The 18,441-nt window shown below is 34.5% G+C and overlaps 1 protein-coding gene across 4 annotated transcripts in view; it reads right to left on the bottom strand.

The window, feature by feature from the left end:
- LOC150109060 (uncharacterized) overlaps nt 1–18,441 on the bottom strand; it is a 339,899-nt gene that overhangs the window by 113,326 nt on the left and 208,132 nt on the right. For all 4 annotated transcript variants that reach the window (XM_090405164.1, XM_090405171.1, XM_090405179.1 and 1 more), the window contains exon 11: nt 7,742–7,867. In XM_090405164.1, coding sequence (XP_090261290.1) covers nt 7,742–7,867 — 126 coding nt within the window. The remainder of the gene's footprint in view (nt 1–7,741; nt 7,868–18,441) is intronic.

Below are 18,441 nucleotides of genomic sequence, written 5' to 3' on the forward strand. Positions count from 1 at the left end.
TGTTCACATTAAGTTTGTGCAATATTCTAAGCACTTTCATTTCTTCAACCACTGCTTTCCCATCAGTGAATGTTATATCCAACATTGCAACATCTAGGTGGTATGCCCTTGCAAAATGATCACTCAGTAATTCAGCTATTTTTTTTGCTTTAGTTAGTGCCCCATCATCGGCGACTCTTAAATTCATCCTTCCATAGTAGCGAAAGAATTGCTTTTGATGGTTTGCTTTAGTTAGCTTCCCACCATCAGTGATTCTGATTCTTAAATTCATCTTTCTACAGTAGCAAAAGAACTCCTTAAGATTTATTTTGGCCTCATCATAATCTCTCTCTCATAATCAGCTTTTGCCTTCCTTACCATACAGGTTACCTTTAATGCCTGTGTCTTGTACTGCTTATGGGCATACTGATCACTTTTTTCTTTATATTCTCTCCACAACTCTTCTTTCTTTGCCAATCCTGCTTAATGATGCTATTCATCTATCTAACTCCTACTCGATTTATCCTTCTGATTCTGGATTCAGAAAGATAAATCAAGTGGGAGTTGGATGAATAAATCCTTCTAGTATAATACTATTTTCTTCAAACATTCCTTGACCACCTCCCATGAACCACAACCACCTCCAAATTCTTATGCCATGGTATTGCTGAAAGCTGACTCCCCAGCTTGTCATAATCCCTGCTTTGTAATTCCTCATATGTCCCTTCCTAACAGAAAACTCTGCATGTCTGGCAATCTCTCATGAAACTAAAAGATCACTTTCCCCAAGCAAAGGCAGTTTAGCTAGACTGGTTACTTTTATGTTCTCTAAATGCTATGACCAGATCCAGTATTCTTGAACCTCTTGTTCCCTCCAATATATGCTGTTTCAGGTAATTATCTCTCAGCAGCTGTATAAATTTCATTTCCTTCCTTCCCTTTGGCCATTTCTACTCTGAATCTATGTCCCCATAGCTGAAATCCCTATAATAATTACTCAGCTTAACTCATCATGCTAATTTGCCAGTGCATATCATCTGCATTCTCTCTCTCTCTTATATCTCCTTGAATAACCAATTATATATTTTGTCTGTCCTGTTATTGGCTTTTATCTCACACCAGATAGCCTCAAATGATGTGCTCTGTATCCCTGACCTGTTAGCTTCAATTCCTTTGCTATCATTAGAACCCCCACCTGCATCTTGTTCCTTCTTCCTCTCTGAAGAAGGAACAGGATGCAGGTGGGGGTTCTAATGATAGCAAATTTGACTGAGAATGATTATGACCATATCATTCTCAGTCAAAGTCTCACTAATGACTATAACATATGGCCAAGTTGAGCTAACCAATGCCAAAACTCCTCACCTTCATTTCAAATACTTCTGCAATTAGTTTACATAAACTACATTACTTTCTTCATCCTGCAACCTCCCTTACATTACACACTGTACTGCTTAATCCACTGAAGTTAAGAATCCATGAGCTACATTTAGTATCATGTGATCACTTTTCCACTTATTAACATCTATGTTGCCTGGACCCATGCTCACCTGCATCCCACCTAAACATTCTAGTTTCCCTGATTCTGCACGGAACAACACTATCTCAAGAGTCTTGATCCCAAATCCATTCAAATGCAAGCCACCCACCTTATTTTAATACTTCCTTCCTTCCATCAAACTCACTCCACACCATTCTTCCTGCACAATCTGCACACTGACTCACTCGCAATTATACCTCTCTGTCTCAGCTCAAATCTATTTAATTGTCACAAAATGGAAATGAAAAAAAAAAAAAAACATGTTTCTATTTCAATTTGATGGAATAATAAGAATCAAATTCATTATTTCAATAATGGAACAACACATAAGCATAAAGTTAAATAATAATAATAATAATAATTATTATTATTTTTAAGAGAGACCTCCAGGGAGTCAGGGACTCAATCGAGGGGAGGTCACATATTACCTGCACCAGCTGTCATATCTGTTCTCGAATTCATTTAAAACTACTTGCACACATAACATCCAATGGCAATCCATTCGAATCTCGCACCACTCTATAAGAGAAAAATCTAGCTCCCCCCCACCTTGATGGCATTCATTCCCATCTTCCAAGGATGCCCTCTTGTCCTTTCCCCACTCTCCATAAAATGAAAATTTCCATCTATTGGTATTCTGTATAACTCTCAGAAGTTTGTAAGTCTCAATTATATCACCCGTTTTTCTCCTGTTTGATAGTGTCTGCAGTCTACAAATTCAATTCACCTTCATAATCAGTATTTCTCAATCCTGATATAATTTTTAACACTCTTCATTGCACTCTCTCTGCTGTATCAGAATTACCATGGAAACCTGTAGACTCTTGACATGTAAAGATTAAGGGAGTCATTTTGCCTCTTTACAAGGGCTTGATAAGACCATATCTTTACATGTCAAGGTTTGTTTCAGCATTACAATTATCTTCTGAGTAGTATTTGCAATCGTTGCTACATGGTCCTTGAACTTTAACATAGTGTCTACTAAATCTCCATGATCCCTCGTTTGATCAGTTTCATCTGACATGATCCACCAATATAATATGACAAAGGATATGTAGTCACACCAAAGTGCCTGACTTTACATTTACAGTGAAATGATAGCCATTTTCACATTCCCATAATTCCAGCCTATTCGAATCATTCTTCAAGTTACTGCATATCAGCTGCATTCTTGATTACCCTGCCTATCTTTGCACCATCAGCAAATAGAGCTATAAAAATAAATAAATAAATAAAGATTAGTTAACTAGAGGAGAGGAATTCCAGAGGCAGAAATGTCAGTGTGACACAAATGAAGTGTGAAGTAACACCATCTTAAATGTAAGGTAATCTTTTAGATCTATAGAAACCTCTTAAGCCAATTCTGTAGTGAATCTTCTTCTTCCTAACATGGAAATTTAGGCCATGTGGCCTGTTCCGGTCTCATGCCATCTCTTTCTTGGTCTTCCGATTCTTCTTTTTCCACTTATTTTGTATCTGTATAATATTTTTGGTAGTCTGCTGTTGTCCATTTGATTTAAATTTCTAGCCATTTTTGTTTATACTGTCTTATGTAGTAATTAATTGGTTTTATTTTCAGGGATTGTAAGATTTCTTCATTTGTTTTGTGGTCCCACTTGGTATATCCAGCTGTTTTTCTGAGGAACTTCATTTCTGCTGTTTGAATTCGTTTTTCATCTTTCCTTTTCATGGTCCATGTTTCGCTTCCGTATAGTAGAGATGGTTTTGACAAGACATTATATAGTCTGATTCTAGTGTGTTTTTGTACCAGGGATGGCTTAAATATATTATTTATTATGCCATTTACTTTGACAAAGTTTGATATTTTAGTGTCTATGTCTTTTTCTTCTTCGTATGATAGATCACATCCCAAGTATCTGAAAGTGTTTACTTGTTCTAGTATTTTATTATCTATCACTATTTTACTTCTTATTGGGTTTTCTCCTTTGAATGCCATTATTTTTGTTTTTTCTTTGGATATTGTCATATTATATTGTTTTGAGATATCATTTAATGATTTTAATGATCTTTGTAGGTCATCTTCTGATGTAGCTAATACTATTTGATCATCTGCAAATAGTAGTGTATCTATCTTCATTTGCGGGGTCATTTGTATACCAAATGGGTTATGCTGTTTCCAGATTGTTAATATTTCATTTATATATATATTGAAAAGCAGAGGTGAGAGGGTACATCCTTGTCGTACTCCTCTTGATATATCTTTCCATTCTGAGGTGTCTGTAGTGAATCACTGACTATAAATATAACAAGAATCATTAGGACTAAATTCAACCTGATAACTGAACCTTATTCACTTGCCAATTTATTTAACAGAACTTGCTAAATTTGAAGCATTCACCAAATAAAAACTAGGGCACTTTAAAAATAGCAAAAGAAGTGCAAAAAGCCTCCTCTCTCTCCTCTTCTTCTTGTATTGTTGCATTATTCAAATGGCTGACTAACTCTGGAATACAGTTTTTCCTTTACTGCAGAAGGTCATATGCGACGTGTTCAGCCTACGTGAAGGAGAGTAGAGGGAAGGTGCTTTCTCAACATGCACATCAACAATGTTGTACTATTCAACCAATTTCAATCAAATTTGGTATATAGTTATTCCTTACAATGTTTATGCTTCCTGAGAATTTCAACCCAATTAAACAAAACTGATGTGTTCTGTAGGAGTGGAGTAGGACTGAGAAGAGTCAAGTCCTTCAACTAATTTCAGCTACATTGGAAACATCACTGTTCCCGACATTGCATAAAACCCTATGAAAAATTTGGTCCAATCAGATGAAAAAAGGAAGGGAAGGAACAGAGTGGGATTGTTTTCTCTGCAAATATCTATCTTTACAAGTCACATCCTTCAGTCAATTACAACAAATTTGGAATAAAGTTGTTCCTTATGTTGTAACTCACCTGAGGAAATCAACCTAACTGGTAGATCAATTAACATCCACCTTGAAGAACACAAAAATTACATCCACGATTATCATAATGGCAAGTCAGAAGAAGCAGACTATGCTCTGAATACTCTTTCACATAATATTAAATGGAAGAAGACATTGTTGCTATGGGTCTGAAAGACTATTTTAGAATCAGAATCTGCTATGAGTACTCCCTGCAAACTCAACAAGCATGGTTGCATTAATTTACCAAGGATCTGGGAAACAGTCATTCTGAGACCATATTGCCCGATTTCTCCTGAATCAACTTTACAGTTAACTGGCCCATAGAGGGCACTGTTATGATATTACTTCTGTCAGTTACAAATTAAACTGTTTGTAATGTTTCAGTGTAGTGTTTATTACAGTTATAATTTGTGCTCTGAAGATGCTGAGTACAAAACCAGTGAAATATTAGTAAGTTCAATCAATAAGTTAATTTATTTTTTTGTCTCTTGGTGTTGTTTATACCGTGAAGTACTAATATGTTATTTCTTAGTTTTTATACTTTTTATAATCCCAAGAATTTCAGCCTAAACAGACAAAAACTGAAAAGGGTTATAAGTGGATATTCCATGGAAATAACTGTTTTTAATATTGCTTAGGGCCTTTCCTAAGTTGAAGTTGAAAGAGCAGTTAAGCAGCTCAACAGCAATAAGGCCCCAGGTGCAGATGAAATCCCAGCAGAGTTAATTAAGGCCACAGGGGATGGAGGGATAAGAGTGTTTCATAGATTGATTACAAGGATATGGGAGACAGGATCATGGCCTAGAGACTGGAAGAAGTCAGTTTTCATACCACTACACAAGAAAGGTGATATGAAGGCATGCAAGAATTATAGAACTATTAGTTTGATATCTCATGCAAGCAAAATTTTATTAAAGATCATGCTAAATAGGATTGAGGCAAAAGTTGAGGCAGAGATACCCAAGGAACAAGCATGTTTTAGGAAAGGTAGGGGCACCAGAGATCAGATCCTTTGCCTTAGACAGATCATAGAAAAATATAAAGAATTCAGACTCCCTCTGGTAATGTGTTTCTTAGACTACTCTAAAGCTTTTGACTGTGTTGAGCATGTGAAACTGTGGGAAGTAATGAAAAGAATGGGTTTTCCTCAACACGCTATCAGGTTGATAGCCAACTTGTATAAGGAACAAGAAGCCACAGTAAGAACAGGTGTTGGATTGACTGGCTGGCTTCAAGTTGGAAAAGGAGTTAGACAAGGATGTTTACTTTCTCCTCACTTGTTTAGTATATATGCAGAGGACATCATGCATGAAGCATTGGATGAGCTCAGGACTGGAATTACGATAGGAGGTAGATTGATCAGTAATCTGAGGTACGCTGATGATACAGTACTCCTTTGTAATGACATGGAAGAACTAGGACTAATTCTTGACAAAGTTAACAAGATCAGTAATAACAGAGGACTTCAACTCAATTCTAGCAAGACAAAGATCATGGTTCTCAAAGGAAAAACAGACAGAGAAGCTCTTGAGAAACAAATGTATCTTAATGGAGAAAGAATTGAGGAAGTCAGCAAGTTTAAGTACCTGGGATCCATTATTAACGTGAAGAATTGCTGTTCAGAAGATGTCAGAAAAAGGTTAGGAATGGCTAAAACAACAGTCAGAGACCTGCCTAAAATCTGGAAGGATGGATCTATCTCCATGGGAACAAAGTTGAGGATTTTAAATGCAGTTGTTTTTCCAACAGCGACTTATGGATGCGAGACTTGGACCCTAAAGAAGTCAGATAAGAAACGGATATCTGCTTTTGAGATGTGGTGTTATAGAAGGCTGTTGAGGATATCATACACTGAAAGGCATACAAATGAATGGGTGTTAGAAAAGAATAGTAGAACTTTAAGGCTCCTTAAGGATATTGACAGAAGAAAGTTAAAATATTTTGGATACATAGAAAGGATGGAAGGAGGACTTCTCAGAACAGTAATAGAAGGTAAAGTTCCTGGAAAAAGAGGCAGGGTAGACCATCAATGAGATGGATGGATGGATGGCTGTGGAGTGACTGATCTTCAGAGAGCTGAGGTGGCCAGAAGGCAAACAACAGGACTACATGGTGAGGCCTAGTGTGGAACATCATCGAGTATCGGAGTGACCATATGGCATCTATAGATGCCCAGTGAACATAGACAGACAGGGCCTTCCAAAAATTAAACTCAGGTGGAATAAATTATTTGGAAGGGGAATTCATATCCTCTGCAGATACAAGGGAGAAAAATGTTCTTTGAGTACTTTGCATTTATTTCTAAACAGTTTTCTCTTTCTTTCCTTATAAAGCTAAAAAAGTCTCCATGATGTTAACAATTTTGTACCACACAAAAACTTGCTAAATTACAATCACAATGTCACTTCAGTCAAGCAAGATTTTGTTTTGTGCAAAATTGCATTAATCAGAATGAAAAAGGCCAGTAATGCCTTGCTTTTATACAGTATCAAATAAAGCTGAGATCATATGTAAATTATAGGAGTATACAAAAGTAACAAATACTGAAGAAAAATATAGAAAATAATAAAATAGAGGTAAGGAAATATGTATACCCAGAGTATACATTAGAGAAAAATAGCATATATGAGAATATAAAACGAATTTTACTAGACTGGTGGCATTTCACATAAAAAAGATTTCCTATGCAGCATAATAAGACCTGAAAATAGTCAAATTTTCATCAAAATATCATCCAGGTTAAGACATACAGAACAGACATCACCTATAATGAAACAAATACTGGACAAAATGAGAAAACATGAGATAAAGATATTGGACATAGGAGAAAGAGGGAGAGAAAAAAATTTCAATTAAAATGAAAATTGGCAGGACATATTGTATTGATGAACACTCAATGGCTAAAGTGATTGCCTGGTAGTGACTATAAAAGGAAGATGAATAGATAAACGTGCAGAAAGATGATAAAGAGAGGGATGATCTAGTAAAAGCGGTCCTGTTTTTATAAAAATCCATTTTGAATAATTTAAATAAATATATAGAGAATTTTGAAACAGTTCTTTTGCTCTCAACACCATGCATTCTTTAAATTAAATAAAGCACTATATCCTCTCCCCAAAGATTTGGTAAACCAAGAAATACAAAGCTTCTGTTCTGGAATGTTATGAATAAAAAAAATTTTATTTTATTTTTTTAACAACAATATAGTACCTAAATTCTGTTATAGTAAAACAGATGAAATTTTAATTATCAATGAAAAATAACTTCAAAGAATCTTCACAGACTTGAAGAAGTTTTAAATATTTCAGCTTACCTTTGCATCATCCATGAGATACCAATAACCATTGGAATTTTTAACATAACAGAAGTAATGACCAGAATTACAACTTGGACCAAGATGAACTAACACTGCATTTAACTGGTACATAACTGGACCTCCCTAAAATTTTATATCAATTTAGAAATACTGCAAAATGATAACAGAAATAAAATATTTGGTCTTATGTAACTTTTTCATAATGAGCTTGATTTTACTCAAAAATACTTTGACAATACAGATATCAAAGACACATGTAATCAGTTTGCAATACTATAGTAAAAATGTGATTATTAATACTTTATAAAATATTATAATTAAAAAGACATTAAACTAACATATATAGAAATAAAGTGAGGGGAAAAAGTATTCAATAAAAAAACACTTATTTTATGATAGCATTTCATGTCATAACAGAAGTAATGACTTATTTAAGAGACAAAATTAAATAAAATTTTCTATGTACAGTGAATTCAGTTAATTGGCCCACCATTTTATTGGCATAGGTCAGAAAGAACAAAAATAAAATGAGAATATAACAAGAATTTGCTTCATTTATTGGAGATGCAATGCTGTTTAATAGGATCAGCCAGTAACCTCTACCATATGGAGTGTTAGAAAAAATAGTGGCAAGATAGTACCATTGCATAAAAGTGGCAAACTGCAGACCAATTAATATATTAGGAGTGGTTGTTGAACTATTGGAAAAGTTGGTGAAAGGTAAAATACAACAGTGGGTGGATAGGGATGTGATACTCTACAGTGGGCAGCATGGCTTTGTAAAGGGTATCTCCTGACAACAGAATTGGATAAAGGCAATGGCTACTCCATGATACTGCTCAATTTTTCCAAGGCATTTGACAGAATAACACATGGAAAACTATTACAAAAGCTGGAGCAAATGGCAATGGATATGAGACTAGTAGCATGGATAGGGGAGTAGCTGACACATACACACCAGAGTATAGTACAGGGAGGAGTGGAATCCAGGGGAATGATGGTGACTAGTAGAGTACTAGGGTCACTACTCTTTAATTTATATATCAATGATATAGGGAAAGATTTAAGAGGGGATATTCAGTTGTTTGCTGATGATGCAATAGTTGATAAAGGTGATGTAGATATCCTGCAAGATGATTTAAATAAATTGGCATTGTGGGCAAAAGATAATAATGATTGTCAATTTAATGCTGTAAAATGTAAGGTTATGCACTTCAGGTTGGAAAGATTACATATGGTGTATATTATTGGTGGTATTGGATGGTAGGAAATTGATGAGGCTAGGGACTTGGGAATAATGGTGGACAAAGAGTTGAAGCTCACAGGGCATATTGCAAAAGTTGGTAAAATAGCTCATAACTGGTACATAACTGGACCCCTCTTTATAAGGCTATGATTTGGTCACATCTTGACTACTGTGCACAGATTTGGTCACCTGGGTTTCCTGGGGACCAGGAGGTGGTCAAGAAGATTCAGAGATGAGTGACAGATCTGTGGAATATTCCGTATGAGGAATATTCCGTATTAATAAGGCTTGTGGGTTACAAAGTTTGGTTGATAAACCAAACTTGGTTGATTTCACTTGCATCAATTTATAAAATTGATGCAAGTGAAATTTTTCAATATATGACACAGTCGGAGTACTAGGGACCATCCGTGAAAGTTGTGTAAGAGTGTGGTTAGTAGGGGTGTGTGCGTGGACCAGATTTTTGCTTGGAGAGTGGTGAGTGAGGAATGGATATGCCAGAATGGATTGTGAGTTCTCTGATGGTGAATGGGTTCAAGGAGAGGTATGATAAGATTTGTGTGTATAATGGTTAATTTGGGTCTCCCACAATGAGTCTCTGAACTCTATGGATATGCTGTAAAAAAATACTACTTTAAAACATAATAAAACCTAATTATAACTAAGGCTAACAAAGATCCAGCAGATGTAATTCATGATAAGAAAGATTATTTTAGAAAACTTAATCTTCTAGTTTGAGATCATTCAACATATAGAAGCATTGATTGGGACCGACGTCAATCACAAATTAATAAACTTAACAGCCACCTTGATGAAGTTCATTCTTAGGATGAAGAAACAGCAAAAAAGGCTAAAAATTCATCATGCTTTTGCTTCAAGACTGTATGGCCTTCCTAAATTGTATAAAGAAAATGTGCCATTCAGACTTATTGTGAACTGCATAAGATGCCCTACGTAATAAAGTCTCGAAATACTGATTTAATCTTCTTTCTGTACTTACTGGAAATTCTGTTTCATTCATAAAAAATTCAATAGATTTTAAGAGCAAATTTCAGGATTATCCTTATGACCTACAGATCTTCTAGTAAGTTTTAATATAGTCTCACTCTTCACAAATATCTCTCTGACAGACATGATTGAATTACTTCATAAAGACTTTCCTCCTGATATTGTAAAATTATTTGACTTTATCATTAATTCAGGATACTTTAGCTGCCAGGTCAAGCTGTATAAACATATAGAGGGAACAGCAATGGAGTCTCCCCTTTCCCCAACTCCAGCTAATTACTTTATGGAACATTTCAAACAACATATTCTGGACATTTTTTTTTTCAACTAAACCATCGGTTTGGTAAGATATGCTGATGATGATGTGTTTGCTGAATGGAACTCCTCCTTGTCCAATCTTCATGAATTTCTTGAAAAAATTAATTCAATAAACCCAGGAATCAAATTTATTGTGGAAGTAGAAGATAACAATTGTCTTCCTTTTTTTGGATGTTCTCATTCTATGTCAACCAAATGGTAGTCTACAGTTCTCAGTATATAGAAAACCAACTCATACTAGTAAATACATTGATTCTAATGCACATCATCACCCTTGTCAGAAATATGGTGTAATCAAATCAAATTTAGTCAACAGAGGTCATGAAATATGTTTTACAGATTCTCTTCTAAACAAAGAACTGTTTATTATCATATCTTTATCTCTAATAGTTATAATGCAAAAACTATCTAAAAAGTAAGTTAATTTATTACCTAATTAACTTACATTTATATTAATATATAATACTTATTTTATTGTAATTTATTTTGAATATCTATGAATGCAGATGGAGATATTCTTTTGCAGCTGATAGTGCACATAATATCACACTTTCAATTGTTGTTCTCTTTTTTTTTTTTTTGTGGTTTCCTATAACTGTACTGACAATGGGGCTAGAAAACTTAGCCGGAAATTTTACAAATAAAGACCTTTAAATTAAATGTGATTATGGTAATAATATTTTATGATAAGCTCTTTAGCTATCATTAACACTACCCAGCCTCCTCTATTCCCTCTATCTTCTCTGAAAATACAATATCCCTTACACTCTGTCCCTGTAACTCATTCTCTGTAAACCAGGTCTGACAGATGTCAATAATTTTTGACCAAGTCAAGCTGACCAATGCCAAACACCTTTATTTCTGATACTTCTGGAATTTCCTTGGATCCACAGTTACCCTTGCATAATATCATTATCAACCCATTCAGATTCAGATTATAAGCCTGGGAAACTGCAACCAGCTGTTCAGTCATTTCTGCACACACGCTTGATTGCATCTCCCTTAATATTTCTAGTTTCCTGATTTTGCACTTTCGACTTCTCAATGAAAATGAACAACACTTTCTCCAGACATCTACCTCCCAAACCATTCAAATTCAGTGCATCATGCATATGAAAGTCCTTTTGTCAAATTCACTCTATGCATTTATAAACTGCACACATTCCGTCTATATCTTCTAATTGATTCATTTGCAATCATACCAAGGCAGCACACTCACAATCTTTATTTTCTCACTTCTTTCAACTCTTTCATATCCTCTCCCATTGCATATTTTACACCTTTCAAATGATTTGTGCCTGTCTACACAACTCTTTCAACTTTCCTGTAAAGAACTCCAAGTAATCATGCTATTTCTTCTCCTCATTGTAACCTCAACATCCACATTACTCTCAGCCACTTCTTTCCTATTCTCATTCATATTTTGTACACTATTATTCAACTTCTTCCATTACATTTTCTACAACACTGATTATCCCGTGTTATATCATTAATAGTAGATACTTTGTTCTACTGCTTTTGACACAACTTGCATTGCATGTACTTGCTCAATGATTCTCTCCACTCTCGCTTTCATACCACAAACCATTCACTCTCAGCAATCATACATTGCTTTAAATCTCTCAATATTGAAATCATTGAATATCGAAACCTTGGAGCCAAATTTCTCATATGCATCAGTGCCTTGTAGAACACTTTTTTAAACAAACATATCTACATAGTCAAAAATAAAGAAAATACCACCAGTAATGATTAGTGATAACACAAATACCCCAAGCTTTACCTTTTCACTCTTCATTTTCACTTCTTTCATGAATAAAGAAATATCTGAACAACATGTGCATAATGCTGCAGCTTCAAAGGATGCCACTAACACCACCACAGCACCTCTGAAAAGGTGGCTAAGATTCTTTTGTGGTTTGATGGTAGCCACAACATTGTATTTCTTAAGAATCTTAGCCACCTTTTCCAGAGGAGCTGTGGTGGTGCTAGTGGCATCATGTGAAGCTGCACATTATGCACATATTGTTCAGATATTTCTTTATGCATGAAAGAAGTGAAAATGAGGAGTGAAAAGTAAAGATTAGGGTATTTGTGATATCACTAATCATTACTGGTGGTATTTTCTTTATTTTTGACTGTGTAGTCTCCTAAAGACTAATTACGGCCTCTGAATTTAACCTGGGTTACCAGGTAGTATTCTTTAGTCACAACCTTTCCTACTTTTCCTAAACATGCAGGACAGCCAATATCTGGATCACATAAAACCGAGACCACATCCAATCCCAACCACTATGGCTGCTCAAGTTTACCAGAAGATGCCTTGGATACTCATCACAGGATCCACTGGATAAAGACCAAATTACATTTCAATAAAGCAAGTACAAATATGAGAGACTTCTTGGAATCTGCTTCCGCCCTTAAAAACTACCCAATATCAACAAATATGAGTGCTTTAAGCTGCCTCTCATCCATGGCAATCAGCAACAAAACACAATGCTGATAACTGATAGTAACCGATATATTGTGTGCATGTACATGTCTATACCACTGTATGGTTCCCCTCATGATGCCAATTTAACTGAAAAATACATCATCAAATTCCTGACATGTACCCTCAAGGGCACGTACAGGATATGATAGTACTACATGAAAAATTTACATCATTACTAACTTCCTATCTCCAATTTTCCTCTAAATCAGTCTATTACTTGCCAAGACTCCAATATTATCATTATTAGATCTTATATTTCTATCGTCTAAGGCACATTGTACCGTATCAATCCACCTATATCTTGGTCTTCCTCTGGGTCATTTTCCTGCCAACCTGGCAGAGAACACTTATTTTGCTAATCTTTCCTCACCCATTCCGTTTAAGTGACCTTACCACCTGAGATTAGCTCTGCTAACGAACTCCTGAATGACGATATGTCAAGTTCTTTCCTAATATCCTCGTTTTTAATATGATATTGCCATTGAAGCCATCTGTTCATACCTCTAATCTTTCTCAGGACTTTAATATCTGCGGTCTCTAGTCTTTGGTGAAGTGTTTTACTTCTGACCCAGCTCTCAGATCAATTAGTTAAAATTTGTTTGAACACTGTCTTGTATACAGCTAATTTAGTGTTCCGACTAATTTCTCTCTTATTCCATATGAATTTATTCAATTGACTTCCTACCATACCAGCTTTGTTGATTCTGTTGTCTATTTCCATATTTAATTTACAATCTTCACTAAAAATCGTGCCTAATTATCTGAAATGTTTTACTTGTTCCATAGGTTCCCCATTCAAAACACAGTTGACATTTTCAACGATTCTACCCATTTTCATTGTCTTTGTCTTTTTGTTGTTGACCTTCATACCATATCTATTACAACAGTTATTCAATTTAGTCAGGGAATCTTGCAAACTTGTAGCAGATTTATTTAGAAGTATAACATCGTCCACGTAAAGCAAGCAGCTGACATTAACATCTTCAATTCTGATATCATGTTTAATACCACTTTCCTTCATAATGTGATTCATATAGATAATGAATAACAGAGGGGATAATGTACATCCTTGTCTCAAGCCAGATTTAACATTAAACCATCATCCTGTACATACTTCAATTCTAATTGCCGACTTACAACTCAAATAAAGACTAAGTATTGCTTGATATAATGAATGCCCCATTGACACCATATAACTGTAGCATATTGAATAGCTTCTCTCTCTTGGCACCTTGTCATATGCCTTTTCCAGATCGACAAAACTTAAATACAGATCTTTGTTATGTTCCCATGCTTTCTCAACTATTTGTCATAAAGTGAAGATCTGATCCTGACAGCCTCTATTTGGCCTGAATCCAGCTTGTTCTTCACCAAGCTTTTCTTCCACAATTCTTCTCAACCGTTTCTCGGGTATACTTGCATAGATCTTGCCAGGAATACTCAGTAGGGAAATACCTCTGTAATTCTCACATTCAGTTTTATTTCCCTTTTTATATATGAGCACTATTAGAGCTCTACTGCAATCATCGGGAATTCGTCCCTCTGTCCAGGCTTTCTGAACTATGCAGTGAAGCCACTGAAGACTTTTATACCACCATACTTCAGCATTTCTGGTCGAATATCATCTATTCCTGCTCCCTTTTGACATTTCAAGCCTTCGATGGCTTTTTCTACTTCAAGTATGGATATGTATTCTTGACTGAATGCCTGTTGAGTGTTTTTTTATCACTGTGCTATCACTGCTTGTTTCATTTAGCAATTTTTCGAAGTAATTACTACATACATCAAGGATATCTTTTTCTCCTGTTTTTCATGTTACCTTTATCATCTCTAACTTCTTTTACAGCACTCTTTCCTGCATTTCTAAGCTTCTTCAACAACCTCCAGAATATCTTACCACCTTCTTGATATTTATTTTCTATGTTCTTGCATAGAAAATAAATCCTCCCATGACTTTTGTTTACCTAGTTTTACACAATGTTTCGCTTTCTTACATTTGTCTCTGTATTATCTAAGAGCAAAAGCTGACATTTTTGCCAGGAACTTTTGATATGATTTCTTCTTTTCCTTCACTGCCTCTTAAATACAAGAATTAATAATTAAACAGTTATTAAATCTTCTACGTTGTGAATTCCTTACACAAAAAATAAGTCGCAATTAACATTATAAGCTCAAAATAACAGGAGAATGATATTCAATGGAAACATGCCATCTTAAATACAAGATAATAAATACAAGATATTCTTCATCACATATTAAAAGAATATCCTATTCCATTCCCTTGCCTTTTTTTTTTTTGTCTTTTCCTTATTCTTTGTACCATGGCTACTTTTATATACAAATAAAAGCTAGTCTATATTTTCTTTCTAAATTCTCTAATAGCAAATTCTGACTTACTAATTAGAAACTTTTTATAAGCTTTTTTTCTTTTTATAAACCACTTCTTTACCTTCCTGAGCCCAAAACGGAGTTATAACATTTCTATCTCTCCAGAAAACTTCATCATATATTTTTCCAGCTGGTCAATGTTTTCTTCAGATTTGCAACTTGGTGTCCAAAGTATGATAGATATTTTCAAGCTCCTTTACTATTTCCCAATAATATTTGTATATTTGTTCAACTTTGTTCCTTTCCAAAATGTTGATATGTCTTTTGCTTTTCACAATATAATATTCATTTTTATCAGCTCAAAAATAAATGGTAATTCCTTGCTCTTTTTTTTTTTTTTTTTAATTCTTTGTACACTCTCTTATCTTGGATCAATTTGAAGACATAAAATCAGACATCATAAAATCAAGTAACTTATTTCTTGTGCATTTGTTCTCTCCATGTGAATTTATATACAGCTTTATTGGATATATGGTGTTAGCCATGTTTCAACTAGTCCATATCCTAAGCAAAATTCTAGCGATTATCCTTTTGCTCCAAATTTTTTCCAAACCATTTATACCTAGAAGCAATTTCCTACTTATTTTAGCTGTTCACAGATATTCAGCTTTACCTCAATTCTTTATATCCTGGCTTTCTAATTATTCAAAAAATTACTTACTTCCATGGGACCATAGGCACAGGTAAGTCATCGTCATCATCATTATCAAATTCCTGACATGTACCCACAAGGGGGTGTACAGGATATTATGATAGTACTACATGAAGAACTTACATCATTACTATCTATCTATACAATTTTCCTCCAAATCAATCTGTTATCTGTCAAGACTCCAACGTTATCAGATCTGAATCAAGAAATAGCACTTATCAAGAATGATGATGTCATGAGGGTTGATGAATCATGGGACAAATTAAAATCTGTCTTCATAGAGAAATGTACCAGTGCCTTGTGTCCTGATAGAGCAATAAAAAAGAAAGATTAGATAACTGATGAAATTCTCTCTCTCATGGATCAATGCAGATCATATAAAAATCATAGTCCAACAAAATATAAAGAGATTCAGAAAATTATTAAAGACAAAATCAAAGAAGCAAAAGAAATCTGAATGAATGAAAAATGTAAAGAAATAGAATTTCTACAAGAAAAGCATGAGAGTTTTAATCTACACAAAAGCTGAAAGAGACCTCAGGCATATTTAAGAAAATACAACTATGTATCATTTGAAACAAAAAGGGAGAAATAATATCTGCAAGGGATAATAAAATACAAGAATGAGTGAAATATGTAGAAGAACTCTTTACTGATAACAGACAAAACCCAGAAAATACTTATGAAAAGATGGAGGGTCCATGCATTCTAAGATCAAAGGTAGAATGTGCACTGAACTCAGCTAAAAATGGTCAAGTCTTAGGCCCTGATAGAATACCAGCAGAAATAGTAAAGTTATTAGAATGCAACAACATTACTATATTAGTAAAGCTATTTAACAAGATATACGATACAGGCATAATTCCTGAAGACTGGTTACAGTCAACCTTCATCATGCTACCTAAAAAAGCAAATGCGAAAACTTGTAATGACTGTAGAATGATCAGTCTAATGAGTCATGTTTTCAAAATGTTCCTGAAAATAATTTGAAACAGAATATACAGAAAATGTGAAGACACCATTGGTGATACCCAATTCAGCTTTAGAAACAGTTCGGGAATGACAGAAGCTCTTTTCAGTTCTCAAATCTTATTCCAAAAATATAGTGACCAAAACAAGGAGGTATTCATTTGCTTCATCGACATCAAGAAAACATTTGACAGAGTCCAACATACTAAAATGATTGAATTCTTAAAAAGAATTGGATTAGATGGTAAAGACATCAGGATCACTGAAAACTTATATTGGAGCCAAAAGGCATCTGCTCAAGTTGATGACATTATTACAGACTCCATTAAGATCAAACAAGGAGTAAGGCAAGGATGTGTGCTGTTGCCTCTTCTTTTTAGCATATACTCAGAAGCCATATTTAAAAAAATCTTAAAAGGAAGAGATTAATGTAAATGGTGAAATCATTAGTAACATCCATGACACAGCTCTTCTGGCTGGCAATATTTTCAAAATCTTCTGGAAGTAGTGAACGAGGAGAGTGAAAAAATGGGATTAAGAATAAATATCACCAAAACTAAATTTATGGTCATAAGCAAGAAACCAATTCTTAATTCAGCACTTTCTTTAAATGGGAAACATAAAAAGAGTGACAAAATTTAAATGAAGAATGCAATCCAGCAAATGGAAATAAAAGTTAGAAACGAAAGAATAAAAAAAAATCTCCTGATGAAATATCAGGAGATTTTTTTTTATTCTTTCATTTTAATCACCGTTTTTTTTTAATTTTTTTAATCACCGTGTAACTGCAATTTAAATTTAAATCTTAGAGTATGCATGGTTAAATGCTATGTATGGCCTGTACTGCTGTAGGGTGCAGAAACTTGGACCTTGAAGACAACATTGATTAAAAAAAAAAAAACTTGAAGCCATTGAGATGTGGTTATACAGACGAATGTTAAAAACCCCATGGACATAAAAAAAACATCCAATCAAGAAGTACTGGAACAAATGGGGAAATCACATGAACTTTTAGATACCATAAAAATAAGAAAAACTGCATATCTTGATCACCTACTTTGTAATGAAAAATATAAGATACTTCAATTGATTATAAAAGGGAAGATAAATGGAAGATGAGAACCAGGAAGATGAAGAAAATCTTGGCTGGCAGATATCAAGACAGTGGACTGGCATGAGCTCTGAGGGACTGTTCAGAGTGGCTGAGGATTGCTCAAAATTTGCCAAGGTGGTCATCGACCTCGGATAGGAGATGGTACTCGAAGAAGTCTAATGGTCGGTCTAATGGCATAGGTAAGTCTAATTCTCCAATTTTTCAATTTAATATCTGTTAGTATTAGGCCTATTAGGCATGAAATATTAAGCTATTCTCTCATTTCACCAATTGCTAGTATTCTTACAGTTATTAAAAATGAAAATAATGTTGGCACAAAGTGTCTTTTTTTTTTCTTCTTTTTTTGCCAGATTGGTTTAAGTTGTATAATTACTGAACATTATTTTTTTATTTCACATGAGAACTTACCATTTTCACTGACTAGCTCCAGCTTTTTATTTTAAATCCAAACATACAAAAACAGTGACAGTTCTGTGATGTACACATGATGGCCACAGCCGTTGATGTA

The sequence above is a fragment of the Typopeltis vanoorti genome, chromosome 2 (assembly GCF_054136105.1).
Source record: "Typopeltis vanoorti isolate ZY-2024b chromosome 2, IOZ_Tvanoo_1.0, whole genome shotgun sequence".
NCBI lineage: Eukaryota > Metazoa > Arthropoda > Arachnida > Uropygi > Thelyphonidae > Typopeltis > Typopeltis vanoorti.